We start from the raw sequence: 14,910 nt of genomic DNA on the forward strand, positions 1-14,910 counted from the left end.
AACACAAATTTATACCTGTTTCCTAGGTTTCTAATTCAGTAGGTCTGGGCCCAATAATATGTATTTCTAACAACTTCCCAGGTGATGGTCTGAGAAGTAACCCTTTAAAAACAATTAATGTAGTTAAGAGCTTGGGTCTCAGAGATAGTTAACCTAAGTTGGACATCAGGGTCTTTTCATTACCTAATATGTGACCTTGGGTAAATTATTTCACTTGTATGAGCTAAGTTTTTTTTTCTTTTAATCTGTGAAATGGATAGTCATAATTACTTACCTCTTCGTGTCACTGGAGAGCGTAATAAGATACTCTAGACAAAGTGCTTAGTACCCAGCACTTACCACCTACAAAGCACCAATACATGTTGGCTGTACTTTTCTCCTCCTCTTCATATCATCAAACATTTTTAAATGTCATTAAGTAAACTTTAGGGACTCTTATTCCTTAATTCATAAGAGTGATGGGAATAAATGTTTCTGCTTTAGCATTATACAGTTAGACCATGCTCCAAATGAAGTATCTTTCTAGTTGGATGGTAGAGATGAAGCTCTTGCAAAGTCTGCCTAAGAGAGAACAGTGTGTTCAGCCCTCTCCCTTATGTGTGTAACTGTTGATAGTTTGTGGCTAAGTGTGTATTTCTGTAGTCTTTTGTACATACTGACTCTTGTTGCATGATATAGAGTTGAAATTTTTGGCGGTTGTGTTTTTGAGTGTTTGGGGGCATGAGAGTAGCAAATTCAAGTGATTCCTTTGAATTTGGTTTATTATTAACACTTCTCTCTCCTTTTTTCTCCTCTTCCCCTCTTCTTATGAATTACTAGGACCAAGTACCACCTGCCAGGAAGATTCATGTGCCAACCAGGGGGTCTGCATGCAGCAGTGGGAAGGCTTCACCTGTGACTGTTCCATGACATCATATTCTGGAAACCAGTGCAATGATCGTGAGTCCAACCTTTTTATACTTGTGATTTCTTTTGCAGAATTTAGAGGTTTGGAGATACCTTAAGGGGCAATATGTAAAAGGATGGCTCTTCTGAAATATGTGTAAGCAACTTCCTCCTCCAGAAACTTGGAAAATAAAGGACTGGTGCTCTTAATGGAAGAGCAAAGAGACATTTCTTGCTCAACATTACTGGATGTTTTCCCATTTGCCTACTCCCTATGTTTCTTCTTAAGATTAGATTGTGTGTGGCTGAGCAGCAAAAAACAATTCAGCCAATATTTTTGCTCTAAGCAGTTTAATTTCCATTAATTAAGTCATCTGGATAACAACTTTGAGACTTTCCCATTTGCATTGTCTAGAATTCAGAGGATGTTTAAGGAATGTAGCTATTTTCTTCAAAATTCTGAGTTTAGAGAATTTCTTAGATTTTCCAGAAGATGAAAATGTTCAGAGTTTATTATTTTTTTCTAGCTAGAGACGTTTAAAGCATTCTCAGGGGTTTTGCAAATGTCAGAAATTTCCTCTGGCTAAGTTTATTAATATCTATTTGGTTTATATATACGTAGTAATTCTGTTTATGTATGATTTCTATTTTGTGAGTATACTTATATGTATGTATCTGTGAATGTGGTTCATATTGGAGGAGGGCTAGTTGTTATCTTGAGCACTAGCAATGCCTCAGGCGCATGAGCTGATTTAATTCTAGAAGACCGATTTCATGAAGTTGATTCTAGAATTGATGGTGGAGATACTTCAATACTGTGGGAATCTATAGTCTGTGTTTTCACTTCCTTTTTGTGTTATTTTCCTGACATGGCTATTTTTAAAGATGAGCAAACAGCTGAATTTTCTGAATACCTATTGCAAAGAGATGTGTTGAAAGCCCTGACCTAGTGGGTCCTGCTAATCTTCAGATTTTCTAAACGTAGCCTTCAGGGTAGGAGTTTATTTTTCAATCTGAACTTGTAGTCAGTGGCCTCTTGGTTTTATTAAAAAAAAAAATGCGTGGTGTTATCTGAGCAAATACTAAAGTCATATTATGGTTGCCTAAGTGGGAGCAGGCACTGATTATACTGATTACATATTTATTTGGTTTTCCTTGAATACTTATTTCTCAACTTTTATTTTTTCACGTGTGTGGTTGCCTCTTGTTCTGTTTCCCATATTTCTCATAGCTTTTTATCTTCATGTGCTTCATCAGTCTCTTAAGATATACCTGGAGAAACAAGTGGGGACTCTATCGATGTAGAGAGAAAAATATTTGATTCTCATTCCTCTAACTGTAAGCATATGGCTCTCTATCTGTAAAGCAAAAGGCACAGTATCTACAGAAAGTTTGACATCAGATTGTTCTTTTCCAAGTACTTGGTATTATTGAAAGTCCTGTGTCCACATTGATAATTTGGAAATACTGTTTAACTCAGAAATAGGCAGTTATGGACCCATCCAGAATATCTGGGGAATGGTGCTGTATGCTCTTTATTTTTCCTCCAATTTGCCTGCATAGGACTCATTAGGAAAGCTCTTTATCCTAAATGGTGGTATAATGCTTTTTATCCTCCCAAGTTTATTCCGTATCATAAATACAAAGCACTCCTGGTAGAAAAAAGTCAGGACGAGACTACACATAGAAAAGACAGAAAGGTAAGTTACTCTAACTGCAATGAAAATGCACACTCTTCAGAAGGTATGTATACATGTTTTTCTCATTGACAAACTTCTTTCTGCCACCCAGTCCCAGGCATTGTTTTCTGCTAAAAATCAACTAGGATTCTTTCTAGCTTTCTGTGATGTTTTTTCTGACTTTATAAAGAGCCCATTGTGTCTCAGTCCAGAATGAAGACTGGTTGCACTATCTGACTCAGTTTGTCAGTGTATAATGAAGTACTAGAACGGGGGAAATGGTCAGCTTTTTTTTTTTTTTTTTTTTTTTTTTTTTTTTTTTTTTTTTTTTTTGTGGCAGCACCACCTTATCCTTCAAAACTGTATGTGAGATACCCAGGCCTAGGGTAATGTATTCTGGATTGTATTCTGCAAACAAGTGAGTTGAATTTTTTTATTGTAGAAGACCTCTGAGCCCAAGTCATTAAAAGAAACTGCTCACCTGGTCTGCTCTAGAGAGCAGACCAGGGCTTCTGTGATTAGATGACTATATAGAAATGTGAACAAGTACATTTTGATGGTAGTATGTAAGGGATATACAGAATTCAGATATACTGGATATTACTATAAAACGCAGAAATAAATTTTTAATAAAACCAACCACATGCATCATAGTGTTGGGTTGTACAATGGATGTCTCCATATCCAATGATTGACATTTAAGGTTGCTTAAAATTGTAAATTGGGTGTCTCTATATCCAGTGATCGACATTTAAAGTATTGGGAGGAATTTCTTTTTTTGGAACTAGCATCAGAGCCAATTTGTTTCACCTAAAAAGTCAACCTTACCTCTTTACATCATAGATCCTTACTTTCTATATCAACCTTGACCTTTAGAGTTATGCTATGCTGCTTTATCTCACAAACATCTTCAAAATTAAGTTACCTGTTTGATATTCTCTGGGCTTGTGTTAGCAAATTCTTGGTAGCTTAGCTTGTATCAGGACATAAGCCTTTATTCAGTATCATCGGCAGATTTGAACAGAACTCATGCTTATCATTGGTGAAGGCCATGGGGAAAATTGCAAAGAAAGGGGAAAAGATAAAATGGGAAAATTGCAAAGAAAGGGGAAAAGATAAAATAAGTGAATGGAAGAAGAGGGATGATGAAGAAGAAGGAATGTAGAGAAAAGCAGGATTGAGTCTGGTGTGGAAGAACACAGAGGCCATCAGTGATTGCTTTGGTAACATGTATTTCAAGGTGGCCTGCATTTGACCTCACAAACAGAAATAGAGCATGATATTACAGTTGGAATGTCATGAAGGAAATCTTTCCTTTACCCACTTTTTAGGAGTAGTGTATTCTATAGAATGTTGCATATATCTAAAATACCTTGAATTTCCTACAATGCTATCATAGGCCCCTGTGGTTGGTTAAGGATTCTGTCTAATGGCAAAAGATGATTTGGGGGGATGGGGAGAAGGTTTGGATCTCTCATTTTCCATGAGATATTTTTCAGGATAGCAGATTGATATCAGTTAATGGAAGTGAAAACATCTCAATTTCTTACTGCACATCCAAGAATAGAAGCTTGTTTAATAGGAAAATGCTAGGTTTTGATATTTTTCAAAATAAAGCGTTCAGTTCAATTCATCATGGATAGAAACAATTACTTATATCTGAGCATGATTTGTGAGTTCCTAAAGAAATGTTTGCATTTTAGGGTTTTCCACATTTTTTCTAGCATTGATTCCTTCATTTATAACCTTTGGTTTTTCTTGCCTGTTTGCCAAATTGAGTGTTTGGTTGACAACTTTGAGGTGCTGTCACATAGGTATCATCCCCATGAGTAGAGTTTACATTTAGAAACTGTATCTCATTTAGTATGAGTAGACCTAGCATGGATGGGTTTGACTTTATTCCATCATGTTCTATGAGAGCATGGTGGGTTGATGGAGGCAGTGGGGTGAATTTCAGGTTTAGTCTTACAGTGTTCAAAGCTGATACAGTGATTCTGGAGGTGTGGTGTGTATTCTCCATGGCTGATTACCTTGTGGAAGAGTGACACTGTTGTATTGGATAGAAAACAAAAATCATCTGATTGGAAACCCGGGCATAATTGATTTACTAATTGTCTTATATAGTTTTAAGATAGGATCTTCTACCATTTTATGTAATAGCAAAATCACAGGGAGTTTCCTTTAGGTGACTTTTAGGGCTGATTTAAAACTATAATGGGCAAAATCATCCCAAAAGTAATTTTGAGTTCTTGTAGGATCCACTAAGATCTACGGAAGGACAAGAAATGGCATTATCCAAAGATAATCTTCATTCTGAAAAATTCAAGACAGAGAGGGCTGACTTCTTCTCATAGGGTGCATACCACCTGAATGCCCACTTAATGACACAATGTTGGGTCTACATTTTAAGAAAAACAAAAGAAATGGAAACTTACAAAGGTTCTTATAGGGATATTCATTTTGGATATTGGGTTCTTACTGGTATTTAAAATCGGGACTAAGAGCCTGGGAGGTTTCAGTATGTTGTAGCCATCACCCCATTGGACAAATCCAGAATCCCTCTCCTGTAATGTGGGCAGTGCAACCTATTGTTGAGTTCCTCTCTACACAACACCACAAAATGTTGCACAAAATCCAGCTCACTGGCACGTACCCACACATACACAAAAGCATTGGCATTCTGGGGACCTTATGAAAACAGTGGTTTTAAATACTTCACATCAGTCCTTACCACCAAAGTTACCTTGAGGCATGTTTATGCTAACTAGTTTCAGTTGTATAAAATTCTGGGGTCTCATTATTGCTTCAGTGCCCTGGAAAAGTGAATGTGGAACAGTCTGTGGCATGTGAGTGCTTAAAACACAGCAAGGTACTGGATTTAGAAATCAGATGTTTATAATGGCTTTGGGGGATAAAGAAATGTGGGTCCTCAGCCCACCCCCAGCAGCCAGCTACCTGTGCTACATTGCTAGTCTTACATTGTGGGCTACTTGTTGGAGAAATTGCTAGGTTCACACTGGCATGTTATAATAGATGTTCTTTGCTTGCAACAAATCAATAGCAAGCAGCTGTGGATCGTGCAGACAGTGGAGTGTGAAGCGCCTTTTCAGATAGTTTTCTGCTGGAGTGGCTGTTAAGCTGCACTGTTGGCTATTGATTGGCCTTTTGCTTTTTATTTATTGTGTGGGTTTATTTTTTTTAATGTAGGTTGGTGTATTGATTAAATCTGTTAAAAACACATTTCCCTTTCAGGCTTTAGAAAAAAATGAGCAATATATGCATTACTTAGTGTACAAACAAGACGACAGACATGTGTATGTTAATTCTGTCTCTTGGGTCCATATAGATACACTGGCCTTAGTTATGGGTCTGGGTTGTTATTTGTACAGTGATAATTCTCAAAGTACAAGACTACAGTGTGTCTGTGTTTTCAGTTATGTGTTTAATGCCTACCTGTGTCTTCAGCCTCTGCCTGTCCAGTAAATAGGCCATGTCTGAGAAGTTCATTATTGAGATTGTTATTTGATGCTTAGGACACTTTATCATTTATTCATTCGTTCACTCACCAGACATGTCTTATTTGCAGATAATGATCATGAATAAGATACATTCCTGTTCTCAAAGACATTACATTCTAATGGGGGATGATGCACATGGAGGTGCTTCAGTAGAAATATAAATCATATGTAGTGAGGGCTCATAAAGTGGAGAGGCATCAACTGTCCCTGGGTTTGAGACTCCAAGAAGAGCTGCTGTTATTAAGAAATTTTTAATCGACAGATGAGTTTTGAAAAATCCGTAAGTCCTTCGTAAGCATATATGGTAAGAAAGAAGGTCAGAAAGGAAAAACATCATTCCAGCAAGCAGAGAGAGAGACAGAGAGAGAGAAAGAGAGAGAGAGGGTGGGAGGGAGGGGCAGGGGCAGGCTATAGCCAGTGCTAACATTCTGGTTGTTTCCTTCCATTCTTTTTTCTAAGCATTTGGATGGTTAAGATCACATTCTATATAAAGTTTGTGCTCTGCCTTATTGTGTTTAACATTGCATGATATACATTTTTCAAAGTATAAAAATTATTAGATTTTCTCATTTCCTTTAGTACATTATGGTGCTCATTTCTTTGGGACAGAACTCTCCATGTTGAGTCCTGGATGAGAACTAATTGGCCCAAATCTTTTTTTCATGGAACCATTGTTGGACATTTATCTTAGAAATGTAATTAAAATGAACTAAAAATTTTAAAAGTTGACTTGTAATGTATATAACTTATTAAATTATAAAAGGGAGCATAGCCATTAACTTAATTAGCTTTACAGTCAAAGTCCTTTAAATGCCAATGCTCACTCTTAACACTGACATTGAGTTTGTCACTTAACCTCTTGAAGCTTTGATACAGCACAGGGAGTATGGTAGTACTTAATAAATAGAAATAGTGATAGTTTTTATTGTAACTAATAATATTTGACATTTTTCAAGTCCTTATATGTTCCTGACACTCTACGAGGACCTTTATAAAGATGTCATCCCTTTAATCATCAAAAACCCGAAGAAATGCTATTGTCCTGATTTTAACAATGGGAACACTGAGGTTACACAAGAAATAGCTGAGTGAGGACTTGAATCCAGGTTTATACGACATTAAAGCTCACATTCTTTTTTTTTTTAATTTATTTTTTTTTAATTTTTTTAACGTTTTATTTATTTTTGAGACAGAGAGACAGAGCATGAACGGGGGAGGGGCAGAGAGAGAGGGAGACACAGAATCGGAAGCAGGCTCCAGGCTCCGAGCCATCAGCCCAGGACCCAATGCGGGGCTCGAACCCACGGACCGCGAGATCGTGACCTGAGCTGAAGTCGGAGGCCTAACTGACTGAGCCACCCAGGCGCCCCTAAAGCTCACATTCTTATTAGATTTGCTACCACCTTGTCGTTATTAGAAATAATAATGGCTTAACATCACTAATTACTAGAATGCTTAAAATACCAGGTGGTCAAGTCTTTACAGACACCCCAATAAGAATGTAGGGTGGGAAAAAGAGAAGTTCTGTGTTCCTGGTTGTTAATTTGATTATATTATGGAATTTTGAACACTTTAGATACTTCTGCGTTAATACTAAGATAAGGCTTTTTAGTTATAATATTGTTAGATCTTACAGAATTAGAATTAGAATATCTCCCCATATCCCTAAATATTTATATTTTTATTCTCTGTTGATCTAGATCTTCTTATTTCCATTGTTATACTTTATTGCAATCTCCATATATGTCATATGGCATAGTGAATGAGACGTCTGATGTGGATTGGATGGCCTGTGTTAAAATCATGACTCCGGGGGCATTGGGGTGGCTCAGTCAGTTAAGCATCCGGCTCTTGATTGTAGGTTAGGTCTTGATCTTAGGGTTGTTAGTTCAAGTTCTGTGTTGGATTCTGCACTGGGCCTGGGGTCTGCACTGGGCATGGAGCCTACTTAAAAAAAAAATCATGATCCTGTCACTTACTAGCTCTATTACTTTGGAATTAATTAATTAATTAATTCCTTTGTATCCCCCCCAATATGGATATTTATAGGTCCTATCTCACAGAAATGTTGTGAAGATGAAGTGAATTTATAATTATGAAGGTCATAGCCTATCTAGAACTCTTGCCTATTCTTTGATATAATTTTCAAAAGTTAAAAACTTGACTCATACAAATATGATTTTCATGAAGTTAAAAACATAACTCTCCTAAAAATACAGAATGAATATGTGCCAAATTTATTTAACTCCTTTGTGGGAAAAACAACAAGATGGTAAAAATGTAAACACTGTGGCAAAAGAATATTTGAAGAACAGGATATTGATAGGCATTAAAAACTATGAAATATTTAGATTAAGTATAAAACTGGTGAATGTCTCATAGGGAAAAAACCTTTAGCCTTTGGTGTTATCTTCTCTACCTACCATTATATCTTTACTGAACAAAAACTGACAGCCTAATCATCTCACAGAGTCTGGGGCCCAATTAATCATAAATATCACTGTCAAACACAGGTACATTTTCCCATAGAAGTGTGTATTTCACAGGTGGTCTTATTAAACAAGGTCCTTCTATAACATTGAAGGGATGTGTAACTCTCGGCTTTTTTTCTAAATTTTGGATGATTTTTAATAACACTAGTATGATCTATTCAATTTCAAATCCTTTTTCTTTACCTTGAATACCTCTCACATACACAATTACCTTTTATTTTTTAACCATTTAACTGGGTAGCAAACACTGTGCTGAATTTGTTGTGTCATCTTGTCATCTTAACAACCGTAGAAAGTAGATACTATTATGATCCTGGTTTTACAGATGAAGGAGCTGAGACATGAAGAAGTCAAGTGGTCTGCTCAAGGTCATAAAACCATTAGATAGGGGGACAAGGACTCAGTTTTATTTGTCTGACTGCGAAATCTGAGCTCTGGACAGCTGACGTCTCTGAATTCCTCAAGGAGAGCTTCTTAAAGAGAATACATCTGAACCCATAGGGATTTAGATTTACCTTAGCCATGGAGCTTGACTACTTCTGTTGCATCCATTACACTGTAATTTTTAGTATTTACATTGTTATTTGGTAAGAGGGACGTATCTTAAAACTTTTTTACTTCATTTTAAATAAAGGCTTCATTAGGATTGATCTGCTGGTGTAATAAGATCAGAAGTTCCATCAAAGTGCCATTTTGCAAGTTTGGTAGGTCTGGGCAGGCAGGGGCTGAGTCCAGAGAAGTCACTAAGGCTGGAGGAGCAGCCTGGTGCCATAGGAGGCAAGATCCAGAAGGTAAGATGGATAAAGAGAAGCATTCATGAGCCAGCAGGACCTAAGGTAATGCCTTTAAGTCACTTCTTTGCATCTGTTTTTGATTCCTGGACCCACAGATATTTACAGTAGCTAAAAGGATGTCAGGAGATGGCATTTATTCCCAGGGTCTTCTAAGAGAAAGGATCATGGTGCTGGTATTCTTGAAAGCAGTTTGATAGATGTGGGTTTTAGCTTGTTGTCCTTGGGAATCACTCATTTATGATTTCCCTTGATATCAGGAAGGGACAATTTTGTAACACAAAATCTCTTGTATTGCTGATTTTAATACAGAAACTACTCAGTGAGAGCCAGGACTAATGGCAGCTTTTGTGTTGTTTAACTCTCCATGAAAATGAGCTGAGACTCACAGGTAAAACATTAATTTCTGCAAATCTCAGCTGATACTTGGACCTATGGTTCAAGGAGAAATAGTGTCCACGACTCAGGGTCCTATCAGTTACCAGACATTATTGTGAGTTGTTGGAATCTGTAGCATCACTAATTTCATTTCAGCCATCTTCAGGATGCTGTATTCGTAGGCCAATTTTATTACTTACGTTTAATTACAGCCCATTTATTTCTGGTGTGCCTGGCTAGTTACTTATTGATGGCGATGGCAATAATCCACTGAGAGCCTATTGGTTCACAGAAGATAATTTTATATTACCTTGTTAGTCACATACAGGTACAATTTTCATGTATTTTTCAATATGGACTTATAATTTCCTACATTTATTTCGATATATATTTTTATTTACATGCAAAGGCAAAAAATATGTAAACTATTTTCTCTTGTAAAATAAAGGTAGTAAGTATAATTTGGTTTCCTTCCCTGTTTTTTTCAGGGTGGAGTGCATTTTTTGATTGAGGGTAAAATTTGCATTCAGCAAAACACATGGAACTTAAGTGCATGATGACAAATATTTACAACCATGTAACTAGCGCCCTAGTTGAGATAAAGGACAATTCCATCTTCCTACAGAGTTCCCTTGTGCCCCTCTTATCATTCCCGTTCTCAAAAGGGACTGCTCTTTTAATTTGTGTCACCATCTATGAGCTTTGTCTCTTCCTGAGTGTGTATCAATAGACTCATATACTATGCGATCTTTTGTTTCTGTTTTCTCTACCTCCATGGAACCTACCTTCCTTCCTTCCTTCCTTCCTTCCTTCCTTCCTTCCTTCCTTCCTATTTACTTTGAGAAAGAGAGAGAGGGGCAATCTTGGGAGGGGCAGAGAGAGAGAGAGAGAGAGAGAGGGAGAGAGAGAGAATCCCAAGCAGGTTTAGTACTACCAGTGTGGAGCCCAATACAGGGCTCAAACTCATGAACCATGAGATCATGACCTGAGCTGAAATCTAGAGTAGGACGTTTAATCTACTGAGCCACCCAGGTGCCCCCCTCTATAGAACGTGTTTAAGATTCACCCATGTCACTGTGCATTGTAGCTGCCTTGCCCTCTCCTGACCCTTAGCTCTTCTCATCTGAAGGAATCTGCAGGTCTCTGCCTGGGGACCCCTCCCTGCCATGCCCTTGCTGTTCTCTCAAGGTGGTAAGCTGGGGGCAGTCTTAGCCCTCACTTTGTCTTCTTCCTGTCAGGAATCTCTGTCCTTTGTGTGATGTATTGCAAACCATCATCTCACAACCATTGTCTTTCTCTCCATTGTTTCAAGCTGATTATAGATCCAATCTCAGTTATTCTAAGTGGACATCACCTGTTTCTTTTTACCTGCCTTCACCTTTACACTTTGAGATTGGGGGTGGGAAGGAGGAAGGGTGATCTCTTAATACACCATGTGCCATGCTTTAGCTTACAACCTCCAGGGATGAATTGAGGCTTTGCATGAGTCCCAGAACGGCCCTGGCAGTGTAGAATATTTCAGGACCTATGTTTTTGTTTTCTGGGTTTTTCTTTGGTGGGGGGCAGAGAGAAGATCCTTCAACTCTAGCTATAGATGTTCTGCAGTCAAAGAGCCTTCTGCAGCCATAGAAGCTGCACAAAGCTAGTTACATACCTGCTAATGTGTCTCCGTCAGGCCCTTCCTCATCTGAGTTTCTTTTATGAGGTCCCCATTGCTTTTTCCCTCCGTCCCTCTGATAACACTTGATTAAGCTCAGTGGGTGCAGGGATTGATTTGGCTCTTGGAGCTAGTTGTCCCTATTTTCTTTACCTAGAATTATAGTTTGTTTTCTCACCTAGCTTTATCCTGTGGATCTTTGCTGCCTGATCCATGTCTCTTTGCCAAATGAAATTAAGAGGTGTTTTCAAACAAACAAACAAACAAAAAAATTGAAGACTTCAGGAAAGTGGAGGCTTCTATGCCAGGGAGTGCTCTGGCCATTGACTGTTCTTATTTTGATTTTTAGATGCTGGTGTGCACTTATTATTTTGATGCACGTCTACAAAAAATGAGGGGGCTTTACATTGTTGATGCTTTTTAGTTTTAACTGGTTTTTTTTTGACAATTAAGGTTACACAAGATCACTGTTGAAAATCTGTAAAATGCATGAAAGTGCAAGGTAATAGAAAAACTTGCATAATTTTACCAATTATTTATATGACCTTGTTTCAGAATATTCATGGTGTCAAGTACGGAATAGATGTTCAAAATATATTTGTTGGATGAATGACTGAGCCTTGCGTATTTGCAAAGTCTGAGTTGTGCAATGGTCCTAGTGTTCTTTTCATGAAATGAATAGCATTTCTACCAGGACTAGGTGTTTCCTTGCCAGAAGGGATGCTTTTAGGCATGCAGGGATTATAATGAGCATCCCAATATACAGTTTTCTTGTTCAGATATAAAATGAAATTGTTAAGATGTTTTCAGTTCTTTTCTCTCTTGTCCTTGTCCCTTCTGCAGAAAGCCTTGCCAGTTCTGAACAGTTATACATAGATGTATCTACCTATAAGTAAAATGGGCTTTGTAGTGGATTTTAGTTGGACAGCAAAGACCCTTATAATGTATATGGGTAAGGAGCCTCTTGGTTTCCCAGTTTTTTTTTTTTTTCTTCTTTCTGTGGCATCTACTTCCAAAGAGACATTGTAGTTTATTTCACATGATGAGATTTCTTATAATGGCGTACTCTAGAGTGCTAGTGTGAAATAATAGAATTTTTCTACTTGGACATCATCTGTCAATTTCTGCTGAGTTTCATGTTGCCCCAAACTAGTAACATATGACTGAAGCATTTAGATGTACTGTATACTGAGAAATATAAAACAAAAATTTCTTGATTTTTGTACACTGTGGGTTGAAAATATTTTAACTCTCTTTTCATGATAATTCAGCCAAACCTAGTAAACTCTTTGCAAGAACACTCAGGAGCATTGATAGGAAATGGTAGCATCTGATTCTGGGTATTATTTCACTGGATACCTTTTGTAATTTGGTCCCCAACTAAATATAAATTGCAGGTTTACCCAAATATATGAGTAAAACTAAACACATGTTCATGTAAATAAAAAGAAGATGTGCATGTATATATGTTATAAATAAATACAAATTTCCTTTAGGTTTTTTTCCCCAGTTCTTAAAGAATTTTTCTATCCAGATGTCTTCGTTTTTGTGACTTACAGTTTTTTGTGAACTTTTGGTTACATCTCATCAGCTGACAAGTTGTGTGTATCTGTAATTATAAAGGTAATATGTCTTCCTGGGCCACAGGTGAGGTATCTCTGTCCCTTTGAAGATATTTGGCCGAAAGCCCCTTTATCCCATGTGTATACTCAATATTTGGGGTACAATTTTATCTCTGAAAAAGGATTTAGGCAGGGATCTGGGTTTTACTTATCCTTCAGAATAATCTTTCTCCTCTTGCTACCTAAAATTCCCATATGGCTTCCTCATGCCTGCACTCAAGTGTATCATCTAGTTAAAACTCACATCAGTGCCCTGGCACTGGGGGGCCTTTGGAAAAGGGCCTGCAGCTCAGCAGACATATCATTACACATGCCTGTTGTCTCTGACTCGTGAAAAATCCTGAGAACAGGGAAAATGGAAAAGAATGTATTAAAACAAGTGAGTTTAGCCAAACAAACTCTCATTGTTGGTAGAGGCTTTATTCCAATCCCCACAACACACCGCATGGATTTCCAACATCTAACTTATTTAATTTGCATTTGGATTAATTTAGCATATTTTCCTATTACATAAAGTTTAATGAACAATAAACACAGCTATAACCAAATCTCACAGCTATTTCCCAGTGTGGGGTAGCATTTTGCATTCAGTTATGTTTGGTTTCCTAGGAAATGTTTGACTGTGGCTGTATCTCCTAAAGCTGCATCTCTTGTCACATGGAATGTTTTGGTGGCAGATCCTTCAGACAGAGCAAATCAGGAAGGAGCCTCACATGCAAATCTGCTGAAGCCATGGACGTGAAAATGCACTGGGCAACATTGGGTGTGTTATAAATGCTGCTCCCTGCTGCCTCCCTTGGCAGTCTTTGAGCCCCCTGTTGCTGGCCTCCTTGATTTTATTTCTGAAATCTATCCTGTGTGCCAGTTGCAGATGAATTTTCCCAGAGTACTTTTTTTGTCTTATCACTCCTCCACCCACGAACCTCCAGTGGCCCCTCTTGTAGCCTAAATCCTATTTTTGGCTTTCAAGGTGTTCAATAATCTGTGTCTTACAATTTGTCTTTTCGACCACCTTTCCTTTCATATTCATGACTGTGTGCCCTCTAATAAGGCCAGTGTTCTCATCATCGTATGTCACTGTCTCAGCATATTCTGTGATCATCATTCCCCCATGCCCTTACTGATCCAGTTCCTCCCCCTGAAAGGTTTCCCTCTTCTTGACCTGGCTTTAGGGTGCAGCCCAAGTCTCACCTATTGCCCTGAGCTTTTTCTGACTACTTTAGTCCATACAGATCTCTTTTCTAAAATCCCATGGCATTTGTATTTAGAACTGAGAGACAGCATGGTTCAGCCTCTATAGGGGGATTAGTGTGGACTTCAGAGTGAAAAAGGTGGTTTCAAATCTTGGCTCCTATCCTTCTAACTAGGTGGCCCTTGGAAAGTAATGTACCTTGAAAAAGTCTCAGTTTGGTTAACAGGATTAGAAGTAATAGATGTAAAGCAGTATTGACTCAGGAGAGCATTTTTGTAAGGTTCCAGGTAGCAGCTTCAATTTAAAATGTAACCTTCCCAGTGCCTGGGTGGCTCAGTTCGTTAAGGGGCTGACTTCGGCTCAGGTCATGATCTCATGGTTTGTGAGTTCCAGCCCTGCGATGGGCTCTGTACTGACAGCTCAGAGCCTGGAACCTGCTTCAGATTCTGTGTCTCCCTCTCTCTTGCCCCTCCCCTGCTCACACTCAGTCTCACTCTCAAAAAAAAAAAAAAAAAAAAAAAATTAAAGTAACCCTGCCATTACAGAAAAATGTCACCCATAAATAAAATAAGTAGACTTTTGACTAGATTAATGATCCCATTTGTTGTATATTTACCCTATTTCCTTGAGAACCAATTTGCATATATTGTGGTGGCTGTTTTACTCTAGAAACTATAGGCTTGAGCTGTGTTGGGT

At 38.0% G+C, this 14,910-nt stretch overlaps 1 protein-coding gene across 9 annotated transcripts in view; it reads left to right on the forward strand.

Moving 5' to 3' along the window:
- NRXN3 (neurexin 3) overlaps positions 1-14,910 on the forward strand; it is a 1,570,788-nt gene that overhangs the window by 777,148 nt on the left and 778,730 nt on the right. For all 9 annotated transcript variants that reach the window (XM_042990246.1, XM_042990247.1, XM_042990244.1 and 6 more), the window contains one exon: positions 820-939. In XM_042990246.1, coding sequence (XP_042846180.1) covers positions 820-939 — 120 coding nt within the window. The remainder of the gene's footprint in view (positions 1-819; positions 940-14,910) is intronic.

Source organism: Panthera tigris, chromosome B3, assembly GCF_018350195.1.
Source record: "Panthera tigris isolate Pti1 chromosome B3, P.tigris_Pti1_mat1.1, whole genome shotgun sequence".
Lineage (NCBI taxonomy): Eukaryota > Metazoa > Chordata > Mammalia > Carnivora > Felidae > Panthera > Panthera tigris.